Genomic DNA, 18,759 nt, shown 5'->3' with positions numbered 1-18,759 from the left:
TAATGATGCTAACGGTGATTTATAACGTAAAATAAAAGAAAACTGCTTTGGCTTTTATAGCGTTTTGGGGAATAATAAATTGGATGTTGAAAGCTTATTTTTCCCTTACTTGATTGATTAGAGGAAAGACACTAAAATCACTCAATTCATGTACTCTTAGTTTGGCTGAGCCGTAAGAAGTGTGTATATAGTTGATGTTGTATACGAAGTAATTAATTGGGCAACCGTACACATAATTTAGTTATTCATTCCTCGTAGAGAGCATTTCTCTGTGCCACGCTCGTTGTGGGGACGCGATGTACGGGTGCCCTTGCGATACGATCGCCGATTATCTGCAGTGCGATCGACACCTGGGTACAGGCCATGCGGGCTAGGCAATAGTTTGGTTTACATTGTTGATGTTCGTATTATGTTCTGATTCCTCTCTACATAACATTGTTGATTATGGTGCTCTATCGTAAATGTTCATTTAATAAAGTCTCACGTAGCTTATCAATATTGTATTAATATGCTCTTGTAAAAAAGATATTTGCCAGGAATTAGATGAAGACAAATATTTTTTCTGAGTTTTTAATTGTTATATTTTCTCATTTGTAGAAGATTTTGTTTAATTATTTTCATTACTATGATAGAAAAGTTCGCTTGTTAGTACTAATTCGAAGGTCGTTAACTAAATGCGAAGTGCTTTATTACATTATTTATTTATTGAATTATTATTCATATACAATAATAAATTAATAATCAGCTCGATAGCTAATGTTAATTTATACTAATACGATAATTCGCAGCTGTTTATGTAATGAATAAATAAGATTAGAAACATTTGTATAACATTGAATTAATCTATCTATCTATATATATAAAAGAAAGTTGTGTTAGTTACGCCATTTATAACTCAAGAACGGCTGAATCGATTTGACTGAAAATTGGTGGGCAGGTAGCTTAGAACCAGGAATAGGACATAGGATAATTTTTACCCCGTTTTCTTTTTTTTTTTTTTTTTTTTTTTTTATTCCGCGCGGACGGAGTCGCGGGTAAAAGCTAGTTATATATATAAAAGAAAGTCGTGTTAGTTACACTATTTATAACTCAAGAACGGCTGAATCGATTTGACTGAAAATTGGTGGGCAGGTAGCTTAGAACCAGGAAAAGGACATAGGATAATTTTTACCCCGTTTTCTATTTTTTATTCCGCGCGGACGGAGTCGCGGGTAAAAGCTAGTTAATAATAGAACAGTAATTTCAAGGTAAATTGGTACGGCCTTTAACTTCTAAAAATATCACGAAAATTCTTCACCGCGTATACTTCGGTAGGTACCATTTCATCGTCTTGGCACATCTCTTTTGCTATGTTTACTTTGGATATTAACATTATTTATTTAGAAATATCGGAAACAATTAACTAAGTGTAGATGAATATACGAATAAAATTGTACGTATAGACGTGAAACGTTATAGATTTAGAAACCGTAATCTCATCCAATAAATATAGGTTTAGCAGTAAATTAACTGATACTGAATAATCATTTGCTAACCCGCAGAGCACCACAGGGATGCGTCAACAATTGCCCAGCCGTGGGACGTAGGCCGTGGGGAGCGCTGGGGAAGGGCCCACGACGACCAATCCTCACTCAAGCAGACTAACAGCACCCCATAATAACGAGCCCGTACATATGTTCGCTTTCACTTTTATAAATAATAATTGCCGAATGTAGTTTGTGGAATTGAATGGGGTGTGAGCCTCCCTTAACTTTATTTAAAGATTATATGTAATGTTACATGCACGTATATATCGCAATTATGCGGGAAAGAAATGGGCATATTTAATTTATCTAAAAAACTGATATTAATTAAATAAACATTTCTGTTCATAAAATTTATTAAGATATTTTAGTCTTTTACAAGTCAGCCTATTTCCACTTCTGCTAACTTTATTGTATAAATCATTAAAATGTAATAAACCACTTACCGTGGGTTGCTGAGACCAAAATTTCCTTTTAAAATGTATTATTATCTCTGTTTTGATAAAGATAATGACAGGGATGACGATATGTTTTATACCGATATTAACGTCGAAAAGGTCTCAAAAACCAAAGGTAACTAACCCAAAAATACGCAAAAGCAAAACGTTAATTAAGTTGGAGTAAAAAAATCAAAACTGTTCATGATGTAAATATTAATCACCTTTTAGTTGTCTAATTAATGAAATTTCCAACTGGGCCACAATTTTAATTGTTTGTTGCCGTGGTTGTGACACAGCGATTTTGTAACGATTTCAGAAAGAGCGGCCTTTGTTCACGGACGCAGCCAACGAGACCGACGCAAACAATCATTATTTGTTTATCAAATATACATTAAAGCTGCACCACTACACTATGGTGTACGATTATAATTACGTTGAATAGAGATGTCGCGTGAAAGAGCCGCTGTTAAAGGCAAATGATATTAATTTGGACGAGCGCGGGCGACTAAACGTTTTTGATGTCGGCTTTAATGATGGGACCAGTGAAGCAGTTGTAGAGTTATCAACAATACTAAACTGATACGAACGGGTACAAGCATGTAGCCATTTTAGTTAGTTGATTTAAGAAATCGTTTAAATTCCGTTTAAAATCCTAATATTTTTAAATTAAAGTAGTTACATAGATGTTATAATTTTTTAATGAAAGTTTTTGTGGTGCAGGTCGAACGTTAAGCGGCGGCAGCGGGCAGGTGTGCCGGCCGCACTTTCACACGCCGCTGCACCCCTGGCTGGACTCGAAGGCGCTGGGTGGCGGCGCATGGGGTGGCGGCTTCCAGCAGGAGGGCGCGCAGGCCGACAAGCCGCTTTCCCCGGCGCAGCACCACCACCCGCACCCACTCTTCTCCTTTCCCCCTACTCCCCCCAAGGATTCGACGCCGGACTCGGTGGCGGCGGCGGCACTGGGTCAGCAAGACTACCAGGCGGCCGTGGCACATGCTACCGCCATGAGCGTGGCCTTCATGCAGCAGCAGCAGGAGTTGCCGCTATGCGGGGACGTCAAGCCCATGATGGGCGTGCCGCCCAGCAAGCAGCGTGAAGGTGCGCAGCCCGACTCGTGCCCCCAGGACGCGAGCCAGCCCTCCGGGGAGTACAACGCGCAGTACAATGCCGCCAGCGGCGACTACTACGGCTACCAGGGCAAGGGTTATAGTCAGCAGCAGAGCAAGCCGCGCCCCAACAAGACGCGCACAAGCGCCGGTGAGTCCGCGCGCTCCTCACTGCACTCGCCTCGCCCTCTCTAACTCCCTAAGCACTCGGCACTAAATTAACGGCAACACTCACTTATCCGATCACAATCTTGTACTGTTTTAAAATTTAATAAAAAATGTTTATAATTTTTCATAACATCAATTACCGTACTTTCAGAGTTATAGTTACCTTATTATTTAAAATTGTATAAAAGCAATATAACAGATAATAATGAAGTTGTATTATCTGATTTAGAAAGTATTGATGCATTTAAATGTCAACAGCAAAGAAAGTATTGATGCTTTAAATGAGAGAAAACCTTGTACTGCAGTCGGTGCAACGAAATATGGCTTACACTAACAAAGTCTATCTTAGTTAATCAGCCAATAAATCAAGCGGAACTAAAGCTTGTTAATAGACGCAGCAGAACGCCAGTCGAACACCGACCACATAATTAGAATCTCACCACAGATTGTCCTATTCATGAATTATCTAGATTAATATTTCATTTGGCATTTCTAAATCATATTAGCTAATAATTGTATTGGAAGAGATGTGATCGGATAAGCGTGGTGTTTCACACGGGGGTTGTGACGCTAAATTATCACTTCGTAAATCGCAATGATTCGCATCGAGAAGTCGATCCGGTTTTATTCGTTGATACTAACGCTTTTACTAACTCCTATGGTGGTGGTGAACATTTACCTCTATATTTATACATGTTTATAGGTGGTGATGGGTTTTGTTTATGTGTAAGTATAATGCAAACTAAACTGTAAATAAAACTAACGTTTATCTTAAACTGTGGACTTCATTATGTATGATGCAAATTATGAAGAACTTAAAATTATGAAAAACTTAAAAATAAGTTCAGAATAGGTCAAAGTACAAGATCCTTTTGTGAATACCTTTTGCATTTACCATATCTAATTTGAAACTGCAAGTTGCGAGTAGTAGTGTTCATTGTTTCACTGGACATGTGAATCGGCGCGCCGCGGTCGCTACGGCTAAGGCAACAGGCAGTTCCCACTACTTATCTAATTGCTCCGCGCTATTGTTTATACGCGAGTAATTAAACAAATGCTTTTAACTAGATTTCTACTAAAGTTTCAAGTGGATTTTCGAAATCGACGCGATGATCTATTTCCCCATTTCGTTTGGCAAATGCCGGCCATCTATTACGACATGCTTAGCAGTCTTAAAAACTTCCAGTCCGTGATATATGAGCGCAGTAAGCGAAGCGGCCAGTCTCGGCTCGCGGCTGTTCTATCCGATTGACCTTTATATTAATGCGACCATTGTTACTACCGACAATTGGATGCAAAATTTTCGCAATCGAAAACTTAAAGTTATGACGACTTACATTGCTAAGAATTACTCAATGTTAATTGTATTACAGATTAAAGCCGCCGCTTTATTTTATGCATAAATATGCAATTATTACTCTGGTAGTTGTTAAGCTTTGACAATGGAGAGAACAAAAACCGGCAACCGCTTATTGTGTTTCATTGGGGACGAGCCTGTATTATGTAGTTCCCGCTAATGTATACTACCATTGGATGTACAAGCTCCATTATGTTTATTCAATATTTTGTGAAAATTTAAAATGAATTTACATTACATTTCAATCTCACGAACTTCTAATCTAATCTGAGTTCTCAGGGAATAATTAGTTGAGATGGAAAACACAGACACGTCTCTAATTATGCAGGAAAAGCTATGCTATGTATGTTGTTCTAACAAATATAAGGCTATTGTTCATTTACACTCACCGTTAACATGAATATATATTTGTAACGGAAGTGTAGTAGTATATATTTTGATAGACTTATTACGCTAAAAAGATAAAGGTACGACGTCATATGTATGTTACAAATTTCACTGCCTATTGTTACTTAATGTATCAAATATAGTGGATTTTTGATGACAATACTAACACACTATTTACGCTTAACAAAGGCTATTTCTTAAATCTATCTAATGAAATCGGTCTTTTGTTTGGAAAGGATTAGAAAGTGATTTTAGAAAGCTTAAATTAGAAATACGACATAGTAATTGGACAATTTTTATCATTCTGTATGTAATTTTTATTAATTAATTTTTCAACTCATAAAATAGAGTTCATAAAAATCAGCGTATTTTATGCGTTTAACAGAATATTGGTATATTAAATGAATCTTATGTTATTTATGGCTACAAATGGTCCGATCATTATGCATCGCTAGACATTGCATAGTTAACGTTGGCATAAACTCGTTCAAGTTGTAGTTTAAAAAAACGATATTTACAAAGCAAGACGTGTTAGATAATTGTAAATTGGTTGTTAGCTTGTTTATTAAATCGCCGGTTTATTCTATTGCCAGTCGATTAGCCTTGGAAAATTTAAATAATGGCTTCTGTGTTTACGTCGTTTTATGGATTTCTGTCTTTCTTTTTTCAATGATGTATATAAACAAGACTTGCTTGTGATTGTCATCTCAATAACTATCAAACTATTATAGAATAGATATTTAATTAATTTACTTTGATTATATTTCGGATAGCGATATGAGATCGTAAATCATGAATAAACCTTTCTATATTTAGTTTTATTACGAGCATATTGAAGTATATAGTGAAAAAAATGTTCTTTAATTAAAAAGATCTTAGATTCACGATGAGTCCGCTCTTCAAGTTTACTAGTACTAGGCATTGGCACCAAGGTAGTAGAAGTATTCAAATAGCTGTTGTGAATTGCGAGTAGTAGTGTTAATGTCGGTGTATCGGCACCGGTAGTATACCTTAGTGGAAGTAATATTACGATAATACAGCTTGGCCGGATGTGGCCCATTCCATTGTTGCCGATCGCTTGACCTCGGGTTTGTACTGTGCTATAAAACTAGACACGAGAGGAACTTACAGCTTTGGAATTTAGCTGTAGTACTTTTTAAAAGATTCAGTTATGTTTCTTTGACACCTAGGACTTAATTCTTTTATAGTTTAGTCTTTGGGATGGCGATATGTTATATATCAAGTTTTGCTTACCGCTTAATTTTCGAGAGATATCAATCGTTATATTCCCGCTGACTTAAATCTGAACTTTTTTCAAGTTCACTCGAATGCCGTATGTTCAGTATTCATCATTAAATTCTACAAAGAACGCATATGCAACGGTTCTGTTATGTTATAGATATTCCTTTTGAGTCTTAAAATTAGTTTCATATGGTTTGTTATCAACTGTCTCATTAGTCATTACAGAACAAGCTTGTCTATATGTCTGCATGCACATCACGTATGTAGCTGCAACAAAGATGTTTTGCGGATTGCGCAACCAATTATCCGAGTGGTACATTCGGGAAAAGAGTTGATGGTACTATTCCATGATGATGTTTATGCGATTTTAGTCTCTATACAGTATGAATACTGTTTATATTAGCAAGAATAGTTAGTTGTCAGCCAAGCTAGCGTGTGCCTACTCCACGGACGGCCGGGTCAGAGGAATGAAGTCGAGTCGGCTCTCTTAATGGTGTTATTTTATTATGTCTTTTCTTTTTTTATATGTCTATTTATAATAATGCTAAATTTAGTAAGCTACAAACGTTTACACATTGGCCAGTTAAGAAGGGTATATTAAAACAGACAACATGAACTGATTTTTTTTAATGTAAATTCTATTTATCTCCACTGCAAGAATTTTAAACTTGCTGAATTTGAAATGTCTAAATAAGTTCATTATCTTAAAACGAATTAAAACATTAAAGCGTTTAAAATAGACTCAAAAAAAAACAAATGAAATTGTCTAGTCGATTTTATCTAACCGCGATAATTTAACCAAACGAGATCCTGTTAGCGAATAAGAAAAAAAAAGCGAGATAAACAATGGTTTTACGTTTAATTTACCATTTTGATTGTTTCCAAACAGCACAATGTGAGCCGTTAGAGCGATGTATTTTGAAACAAGGCTGTAATGAATATTTTCGTGTTTAAAACCGTACCGTAGGTAGTCATGGTACGATGCCCACACTGTGGGATACAATTGCACCAAATGAAATTTGCATTTTGCTTTCGGTGGAACTTTAACGATTAATTCAATAATAAAACTGTCATTAGGATACAGTCGAAGAATTTAATTCGCTTCCCACTTAAAGTCGTACTGTCACTATAAGAGCTTTCATTTAGCAGGTATGTATGCTATGACAAGATTTTAATCTAATTGCACTGTGAACTTCAAAAAAATAATTTATTTTACCGATGGGTAGGACATCTTAGAAAGATACCCTACCTTCTGGGGAGAAGACAGGGTTATGTGGGGTTTGACCCACTAAAACCCACTCGGTGGCCAGCCACGAGCGCAATAGAAGAGGGTTCCGGAATCTCCGAGGAACGAACGGGAAACCTTAGCACTTTACTACCCAGGATAGGACCATGCCATGTCACCGTCTTTCCGGGACCACCTTTGTCGACGATCAGGAACCCAACCCAATCGCCAATGGTTCCAAGGGAACGTGTTGTTCAGCTAGCGATGATATTCTTTTCATTTTTTAAATGTAATTTTATGGAATTATTAATTTTAATATTAAGAAATAATTTGGAATATCGTTCTGGTGAATTTTAATGATAAATTTTAATAATAGTATTTAATTTTTCTAATAATAATACAATAAAGCATGAAAGAAAAAGATTTTTTTAAAAGAAAAGAATAAAAAAGTAATGATAAAGAACTTTGCCGCCGTCTCAAGTGAATAATGATAGTTATCACATAATAATAACAGATAATAATATTTATAAATCTAAAATATATATAAATATATGTGTAATAGTTTCAACACATTATTTCCGTTATGGTAATAAATTTATTCAACGTTTATGATTTATACAGCATTTGCAACTTGACTTCATAAATTAGTTCAAAACTTTGCTTATCTAAAACTAGCTGTAGCCCGCAGTTCCACTCGCCATGTTGTTTTCTTGGAATTAGATCACCTAAGGTGCGTTTATGTGTCATTGTGTGATGCTAAATATCTTGTGACCTTACATGGTTATATGGTTGTCAAATGCAATAGCGTGTGAAGCATATATGTTTGAAAATTATTATTTTAAAATGCAATGAAATTAAAGCCGTGGTATATTTAATGTCTTTACATTAAAGAGGTAACTGTTGCTTTCCTTACGACTCCTGTAGTTGTGACGTGTACCAACATTAAACCTTCATGGTGGGACTGTTAGTTTTAATTACACGAGTCCCCGCCAGCGCTGCGCTGCCTCGTCACACGTAATTATCTGAATGTATGCTAATAACAAATGCAAATATGATCGCTGCGCCACCGCGCTACTACTGGCAACCTCTGTGTGTGAAAAATGACTTCATTACTATACTCGACTTAATGATTTTATTTCAGCTGCCATTGCATATTTTATTTTAACCTCAAAATGCCCTGTCAGTTTAAAATCCAATCTCAGCACACATTGGTTTCCATTAAAAACATTTGCATACAGGCGTGTAATTAAGGAGTAATGCCGGGCTTTGTGGCGCAACAATGAATAAGTTTTTGAGCAATAACATAATGGTTTTGTATGCAAAATAGCCTCACCGTTACCTACGTGTTGATGGGCTGATGCACCGAGAGCGCGTCACGGTACACAGCGAATCCGTCCTTCATTTAAATTACATTACGTTAACGTAGCCGCGGTTGGGTGTTGGGAGTTTTTCTCTCATCAATCGTTCAGTTGTTTTTGTTTCTTTGACGCTTCGTTGGCCGCAAGAAGCGCAGAATGGACTAGTGGCGGATTCTGCACAATCAGCTGAATCGGCGCGTGGATTCAGCGCAGGGATGTTTTCCCCACGCGCGAGGGGCGTGTGAAAAGTTTGCCCTCTCTCGATGGCTCGAGTGTGCTTGCTGGGAGACACTCAAAAAATAAAAACCGCCCACTCCGCTGCGTAAATACAGCAGATGAGAATCTTTTATCGCGGTCACGTAGCGTCGCTGCGTCACGACCGCGCACCACTCGGCCACTAAACGGCGGACGGCATTCTAATTTTTGAACAAATACTGGAATTTTTGCGTTCAAAGCTCAATCTTCGCGCGTCCGCTCCGAATAGGTTTATCTCTAGTCGCAGTTACAGTTACGAGAGCACTAAATCGTATCTTTATTTTGCGTCAAACTCACGTCTGGTGTCAAAAGCGGCGTGTGCGGTTGATGCGTCGATAACCGACGAGTCGTGGAAGTAAAGAAATAATTCTCACAGCGTTACCGAATTAACACCGTTACGTTACAGATTAAACCGTCCCGAACAATTATAAGGCCGGGCAATTAATCAGAAAGTCTATTCTCTTTAATAATACGTATAAGTGTATATGAGTGCGGTGAGCAGTAAATCTTGTAAATCACAGCGCGGCGGCGGCAGCCGCGGGCACTACTTTCACAATAGTTATCAATAGAGACGTTACAATCGAACGAAATCACTCCACGAGCGAGAGACACCGTTGTACAACTCTAACCGCGTGTAATATCCTATCATTTTTCTTAATAATCGTTATTGGTGTTTATTTATTAGAAACTTCGGAACAAATTACAGGCTATATCGACGCCACAAAAAATAAAGGGTTAGCCCAAAAAGTGAGTCGTCGGTTCGATCGCAATAAGTTTTCGATAAAGTCCGGGCGATTTAATTGCCGGTTGTGATCTGGTTTTACATAAAAAAAGATGAATGGCCTCGGTGCCTTGAGCCCGAAGACCATTTTGTGTTTTTAATACGTTTTTTATTCATTGTATAACCTTTATTAGAGCACTTTCACCTTCCTTGTTAGATCCTGCGCAGCTCTCATTAGTTATTCCGCGCACCGCGATCTCTGAACGGGGACTTGATAAATCAGATCTAGATACATATTGTTACGGTCTAGATATTTATCAGTTACACCTGTTATATAATTCAAGGAGAAATAAACTGGCAACGTAATATACAATTACTTTCCATAGAAAGGGTAGACAAAAAAATAACGGAACTATTTTTTCATTGAATTTTAGATAACAAGATTATTAATAATTAAATAAATTGTATTAAAATTCATTCAATTAAGCTTTTTTATTATTCAGAATTAATTAATTAACAAACGATATGAACCATGATGTAATAAAGTTAGTCGATAAAAACTATATGTAGGAATACCGATAAGAACGTCATTATCCAGCATTATTACGAATGCAGTTTTTTTTTAGACAATGTATTGCCAGTTAAGTCATTCTTTAATTGGTCGTGTAACGTGTATGTGTGTATGGGTGTAACGAGGCGAGCTTCTAAATTCGATCTCGGTAAATCATCGATCGTGTAATCGAGTTTAGAGAGAGGTGGGCGGCGCACGCGCATCCCATATGCGTGCACATCCTCTTACTAACAATGTGAACGTTCTTGTGAAATGCCTTGTTTTCTTCAAAAAAAAGAGAGCCGAAAGTGAAAAAAAACTGCAATATTTCCCGGAGGGCCGCTCGTTCTGGGGTCAAATTATATTTTATAATATTATGCATGATTTAATGGACGTAAACTTTAAGCATGGTATCAGTTGGTAGACTTGAAATAAAAGCAGTAAGAATTTAGATAAAGTTTTTTTAATAGTATAACTGAACAAGTTAATAGAGCTTTATTTTAATTTCTTTCATAAAACTATTTACGGTTGAAGTGATATGGCTTGCGTTGAAGATTGTTTAAGAGGTATATATACTACATACATGGGTATATAATTACACATAGCAAGAATTAGTATGTAGGCAATACTTTGCTTTATAGCTACGTTTCTGCTCTGTTTACCAGACAGACGCTCTCCTACATTTTTGCAACTGGCATTGTTTTATAACTACCTGCTTTTGTTGCTGTTCAGTATAGAACATAAAAATAATAATTACTCATCAATATTAGTATTTTTATTCACATTTTTTTATCTTTAAATCATTGTAGACTTATAAAGTATTTGATTTTTAAAATCGTTTTATAAAAGAAGATCTAAATCGTTTCGATTATTCGTATCTAATAAGTCATTTTTCAAACTCGTAATGTCGAAGACTAGTTCTCAAAAATAGAAATAACTTCCTGCCAATGCGAGACTCTTGGACGTGGTCCTTCAAGCTATGTTACTATGAAGAGTTAAAATGTAAAATTTTGCTTACGTTCAACTTTTTGATACTTTGGGTGTTCAAATTTGACAATCTTGAATTTGAGCTTCATTTACCAACGTTAACTTGAATACCATTAACATTTTAAATAAGCTCTTTTAAATATTTACTTTTTAGTGTACTGTATTTAGACATTAGATGTATAATTTTAAGGGATGGTTGCATGTTAATTTGCTAGAATGTTAGCAGTTAGTTACTTTCTCTAGATTTTTCTTTGCGTGTAAAAAAAATCTTGATATTTTTCCTACGAGTGAAACTTCGTGCGCTTTCTCTTGTTAATTATATAGTTCGTGATTGCGGTTTACATTGCTTTCAAAGTTATGGTATATTTATTAGTAATAATTAAATGTGTATTCCATGTCTGCATGTTAGATTAGTTAGTGATATTCGATTTGTAATGTTTCTGAATGTGATTTTCTCTCGTCTTCCCCAGCCTGCCAGGAATCAGGTAAAATCATTCAGAAAACAATACAATCATCACTAAATTATTTACGTATTCTCTCCATTTCATTCTTTATGTTTTGTCCAACATATCTTTCATAGTATCACATATGTTTTCTTTCATCAAATACATTTTAACTTCTTTCGAAATCATTATAATGTAGCTTTATTCATACAGTTCTATTAGTGGTTTTGATTGTTGTTTGTATGATAACAGAGGGTCGGGAGTGTGTCAACTGCGGGGCGACAAGCACTCCGCTGTGGCGACGCGACGGCACCGGGCACTACCTCTGCAACGCTTGCGGTCTCTACTACAAGATGAACGGACAGAATAGGCCTCTAATCAAGCCAAAGCGAAGATTGGTGAGTGTAAGAATCCGACCAATTTGTTACATATGCACTGACGTCATTTGGTCTTACGTCTTATTGACTGCTGATTATCCACACAACAATGTTTTTGAACAGAATTAAACAGATTAAATACTGTAATAAATTTTTACCGTACATCAGGGATAATTAATGTTCTAATGTATAATGCAATATTGTGAAAGACTTTTAAAGTCTCAAACAAGGAAAGGCGATGAAAGGAAAATTGCAACACAAAGTACCAGATATGGGAAAAGCTGTTAAATAATCCATTAAATACATAACAATAAATCATCTTTTTTATCAAATTATCCCTCTGGGGGGTAAATAATTGTATAAGTCCACGCGATGTCGAGCGATGTCGTGGGCAATAACTAGTCAACATATATGGTCATAAAATCCTTTTATAAAGATATAGAGCAGGAATTATGGCAGTTATAAAGCGTAAACGTTTTATAGCTTTCCTAAATTGCCTTTTTAAAATTACGTTAACCTAAGTCTATGATCCGAGACCAGTTAGGTCGGGTACACAATGTTGCAAGATAAAAAAACCATGCTGTAGTTGGAACACAGTACTTATACGCGCACATATACAGTTTGGAGATCATAGAGAGTGGGGACATTCGTAGAATCACGTATCCTTTGTAGAGCCGCGGTACATCTTTTGTCGTTTAATCTAAGGCCGGCTTTGAGACAATGCGACATTCGGCTGTCGGTAGATGAAGTCGCAAAGGCTTCGAAAACCTAACGACCGGCCCGTGCCCGTAATACTTCAATTTATATCAAGACTTTAAATATACGAGTAGTGTCCAATTTCGTCTACTTAGACAAGAACTAGCAGAATGTTTCACTAAATTTGACGTGTATGTTGTTGGTAACCGCAATGTTTGAAAAAATACTTTTATTATTCAAAGATTACAAGTGCAATTATTTACTGCATAAAGTACACTAGTACGTTAAATATTCATATCTCAATAAATACTAAGCGGTTGAGATATTAACTGTTAGGTAAATAAAATATTTATATTTTTCATCGTAATTTTATACTAATACAACATTATTAGCTATAAATTTAATTGTTTTTAATTATTTAATTCCGCTCCCGACTTAAATAATTTCATTGGATTTTTGATTACTTTTAACCACTGCAATTGTAACATTAAGCATTACCAAAAATTAGTGATGTTATAAAATAGTTTTTCTTAACAACTTGGAGCTAGTATTAGCGTCGGTGTCGCGGCTAATTAAGTATAGTCATGGTATTTAAACTGATATGCAGCCAGGCGAACACTTTTAATATTTAAAGTCAGCGTACTGTACCACGCTACCGTTACCCGGCCAGGGAAGATTGAATCCTCACTCTTCATTTCAATTAAAGAAACAAAAACACACAGTTATGTTTACTGTATTAAATTTTAAGACTGCGTTTTATGTCTCCGCTATATCAAAATATAGTGGAGACATTGAAACGTAATTACAAGTCTTGATTCTATTTTTTTATTAGTATTATTTCATTTAAGTCCAGTCATATTTCCAGTTTGGATAGACTTTCATAGTAAATATACGGTGGAGTTAATATTTCTTATCAATGTCGAAGCACCTTGTTATTACAATAGAATAAACCATTACAATAACAATAACATTGTATTCTAGTCGAATCATAAAACGCTTTTAGCTAAATAATAATTTTACAAGCACAATGCAAAATATAATTTTATTAAATCTCAGAATTAGAACGGCCATTACAATGGATTGTTACGAAACGGACACAGAGTAAGCCTACAAAGAGGTTGGAACGTTAAAACAAAGAAATTAAGAGCTAATTTTTAATTTAACAATCACGAATTACATTTAAGTAATAACGTAATTGCACTTGACACTAAAAAATACATAAAAGTGGGAATCTTTGTACAATACAAATTAGATGTCTTACTCGTCCATGATAAAAGTTAGAATCACCTAATAAAATACACAGACAATGAGTTCGCATTATTACATTAATGAGACGGTTTAGTTTTGTATGTTTGTGCGTTTCGTAAATTTTGTTATAAGTTTAAACAAAGAAAGTATACGAATGTAAAGGTGGTAATAATTCTTATGTTGAACGGTTAACATTGTACAATAAAGTAAGTTTTGCCACCGGCTTGTTTACTACACAGATGATAAAATGATAAACTTTTTAGTACGTGACGTTTGTATATTATTTTTTTCTTACATATTAAAAAGGGATGCGATCGTAAAGTGCTTGTTCTGTACGTAATTAACTTAAGCGATGTAATAAGAAATCGCGATTCCACAGCTACTGGAAGTTTTTTATTAGAACATGAAAGTTTTTATTCGCCGATTCAATTTACATAGAAATGGCAATGTTGCTGCCGCAAAAAGTACATTAAAATATCGGATTCACTTAAATATTACAAGACGGTTTCTATTAAGATACTATATTGTAGAAAGGAATAATGTTTTTTACAAATAATATTTATATTAGTTTAAATAAAAGTAGTGTAGTTTTAAAAGACATTTTCATAGCTAAAGTATATGAAAGGTTTAAAGTATTAGTAGTATTAGTAAAATGTTGGCTCATTGTTATAACATTTTTGTAAAGAAGTCAAAAATAGCAAATTTTATTAAATATTCGATTAGTAAACCTTTGTAACAGATGAACAGCACGAAAATTTGCGAGAAAGTATTTGTAAAGTTATCGTAAAAAATTGCATTAGATTAGTTAACTGCTCTATTGGGTACAAAGTGCTATGACAAATTTAAAACAAATAATGACATATTTTATCGAAGACTATGTGAAAACGCATATCGCAAATATTCATGATAGACCATCGGGTTTATCAATATTTAGTATTGTATTACGTCTCTAAAGATTTATATAATCTCAAGTAGGTATATTATGGTTTAAGATTTAAATAATTTTACTTCAAATACAAGTTGAGGCAACAAGGCCTGCAGTCTTTACACATTATGCAGAGTCGTGGAAACAAAACGCGAGCGCTAGGGTTACAGCCACTTCTGTGTGGAAACGCTTAAAGAATAAGGAGTGGTATACATTGCATTTAATATTATAATTATTTATTTGTACAAATATGTTATAAATTCACCATAATTAAGTTTTTCTGGTTGATTGAAATTTAATTGAAGTTTCGTTAGTTTTTTAATATAAAAACAAATTGAATAATGTATATTTTAAAAATCATATCAAATGCAAAAATGGAAGAGAAAATTCCTTACTTTATTTGTTATAAACAACTCTAAAAACAATTAGTTTTACCCATCATGAGTGTGTTCGTTCCTTTACTAAAGCAATAAAATTGTGCAGAAGTGTACGCCATAAACAGGGCTATGTGTTACGAGCGATATCCAGCAATATATTTGCGGTGCGTTTGCGCTACTCGCGCGGGAGCACCTCACGTATGTGTACACCTTTATTTGTATACTTGTAGGTACAGTCACTTGCAGTGTGTAGTGGACTTTAAAACCTTATGTCGTCGTCGTACGGTCCAAATATTAGCAAAAATTAATGGACGCGATTGTACCTACTTATTGTACGTTTCATTATTTCTCGGACGCGCGAAAGTTTTGATGTAGACTTGGATTTATGTTTTGCTCATTTCACTGTCACTGAGTTTTTTATTTGCAAAATTTTATAAGTATGCAGTGGTGTTAATATTATTTAGATATGTTGTAATTCCAGGAATATTATAAGCAAAATGACCATATATAATATTAAGTTTTATTACTGTTATTTTCATATGTTATATTCAATTCAAATTCTATAGAGGATCAAACTTTACATGTACATTTTAATAACTATCTCTCATAAATTCTAAGCAAAAGACTTAAGTGACTTCAATTTGTAATCAGTTCGTTAAATAAAACTGCAATAGCTATAGACTTTCTTTATTGGCGTCAGTCTGGAATTGCAGTGCGTGTTAACTCATTCAGTATGGCTTCATTCAGTGAATCGGCTTGAATAAAATATCTCCCACGCCTCCTTTCGCGGTGCGCATTCGTTAATAAGTACGATTAGGTGCTATCCAGTTTTATCACAACATAATCTGTCCGCCTCGTGCCTACTCCAAATGCATTCACAATAGCCGGTGTGGATCGCGGCCGGTCATGGAACTCGCCTATTTGGCATTCAGTGGCCAAACAAGTGCCAAATATACTATCACAATGCGAATGCTATGCCTTACGTCGACAGGAATCGGTCCCACACTGTCTGACGTTCGTCGGGGTGACGTCACATTATTCATTCCAATTCGTTTTTATGATGTAACTCAATATGCTAAACTGCGGACATTGCGGGCCTTTTGTACTTAAAATTCATGTCCGTATTCGAGACCCTTAAAAGTTCTAATTCATATTGTTTTTGACACCAACTGAGTTATGCAGACCGATCCGAAGAAACTTTATATCACAATAGAATTAAAATATGGCTTAATAGTTATTGGTTTAAAAACATTTTGTGATAGTTAAGTCTCTAACCGTGGGTTTCTGAGACAAAAATCTACGTTTTAAACATAATGTCATCTCTGTTTTGTCGATGATAATGATGATGATATGTTTTAATTAGAGATTTTGGTCTTAGAAATATTTAAGGTGGTTGATTTATCGTTTTTTTATATTCAATTTTATTAACAAAAATAAAATAAACAAATAACATATGGTTAAGTGTACATTCAATAAATTGTATTGGACGTGTTGAAAACGAGTTCTACATCATTTATCTTTGCATATACAAACAAAGGGCCAATTATAATACGCTTTAATTCACAAACGAAAATAATTCTTATAGCATCACGAAACTGTTGTGGACACGAGGCGAGCAACGTTGTTTTTTTGTATTGATATTTATTTGTCACGCGACGTTCTATGCCGGGAATAAATAAATCAAGGTTAATTTTAACCGAAAGGTGTATGATATTTAAACAGTGGCAGAAATACTTATTAAATCAAATATAATTTAAGATGCAGAATTTGTTTTTATTCGGCATAGCGACTTTATTATTTCTATTCCGTATTAAAGAAAAAAACAGATTCTAATTAAGATTTATAGCGACAAAAATAATTTATACATTATACTTTATAGTTTTAAACTAGGTAGTTTATAGTTTTTAAATACTGGTTTATTATTTCACGTGCAAAAAATTTCCAGTACAAGTAAAGTATAAGTAAAGAGTGACCTTTAATTTCAAATGCAAGTTTTAAATGCTGTAAAATAATAACACCCTATAACATATTGACATCTCACTAAACGTTCTTGAAAAAAAAAAAACAGAAACATTATGTAGTCGAACCTGGAGAAGCGAGTGTCCAAAAAAACCGCGATATATTTCTCCCTTCTAAAGGTTTTAACTTATCCATTTCTTGACAGTTACCACGTTAGATACTCAACACGAAACGAATATTTCAATAACTACGCGCATTGTCTTAACATTTTTATTGACTTAACTTTAGGAGTTAAATATACGAGATTGAAAACAATTATCTTTACAAGTTAAAAGTCAACAATTGTTGAGAGATTAACAATAACTTAATTAGTTGTATTTTGAAGCGGTTGTATTTTTATGTCGGGGTACGGTAGTGGCCGCGTTGTCGCTGCGCCGACTGCCCATCGATCACCGCAGACCGTACTATAAATCCTGCTCTTACCCGCGGTGTAAGGCATAAGATGACGCGATAGCGGATTAAAACTAATATTTCTTTTTATGTTTGCAACTCTGTAATCGTCTCTTAAAATATTTATTTCGACTTTTATTTAAAATGGCAACCCTTATAGCCAATACAAATTAATGTCACAGACATTATAAGATAGTATAAGAAAATATTTTACAACAAAAGTTTCAATGTACAATAACAATCAAATAAGGAATTAATTATTGTCTATTTTAAAGAGATTAATTAATGAAATTAAAATTAATCATTTCCATAATAAGTTAAATCAATTTTAATAACGAAGTTAACGGCCTCTTGTTTTTACATTCCTTTGTATTTAAATTAAAAAAACTGCAAAGCTGTACTAATATATCTTTGTCCACAATATGATCGCGCAAGTTCTATACGAGTTTTAAAACAAGTTACAACGTTAATTATCGGTGTAATTGCCCGCAAGGCATTTATATGAAATGACAAACATTCGGCCGTGTGGCAAATTTAGAGTTAGTGGGTCATGTCGCCCGTGCCTCCCCTCGCTCTACCGATTTGAAGATAAACAATACGATGCGTATCTGTCATTGTCATGAAATTGTTGAATTTATAATTCAATTCTGCCTGTTACTTGGTGCAACCAATTGCTCAATCAATTTTAATTAGCGAGATAATACCAATATCATCTTACTAATATTATAAATGCGAATAGATATATGTTTGAAGGTATCTCAGGAACGGCTCAACGTATCTTATGTTTTTTACCTAATTAATTCAATAAATAGAAAGTATAACGATTCACGAAGTGATTTCAAATGTTTGCATGTGATTTTGTTCTAAGTCTAAAATTTCTTTCGTATATTAAAAACATATATATGGTTTGAGGATTTCATATTTTCAATTTTTTTTACATACCATTAAATAAATCCATAAAAAAA

At 34.7% G+C, this 18,759-nt stretch overlaps 1 protein-coding gene across 4 annotated transcripts in view; it reads left to right on the top strand.

Moving 5' to 3' along the window:
• LOC106716547 (GATA-binding factor C) overlaps positions 1-18,759 on the top strand; it is a 94,055-nt gene that overhangs the window by 36,214 nt on the left and 39,082 nt on the right. For 2 of the 4 annotated variants that reach the window (XM_045678201.1, XM_045678202.1), the window contains exons 3-4: positions 2,684-3,220; positions 12,015-12,166. In XM_045678201.1, coding sequence (XP_045534157.1) covers positions 2,684-3,220; positions 12,015-12,166 — 689 coding nt within the window. The remainder of the gene's footprint in view (positions 1-2,683; positions 3,221-12,014; positions 12,167-18,759) is intronic. The other 2 variants (XM_045678203.1, XM_014510073.2) reach the window with 2 other exon arrangements.

Source organism: Papilio machaon, chromosome 6 (genome assembly GCF_912999745.1).
Source record: "Papilio machaon chromosome 6, ilPapMach1.1, whole genome shotgun sequence".
NCBI lineage: Eukaryota > Metazoa > Arthropoda > Insecta > Lepidoptera > Papilionidae > Papilio > Papilio machaon.
Note: the sequence above shows the minus strand (reverse complement) of the source record. Positions and strands in the feature narration are given on the sequence as shown.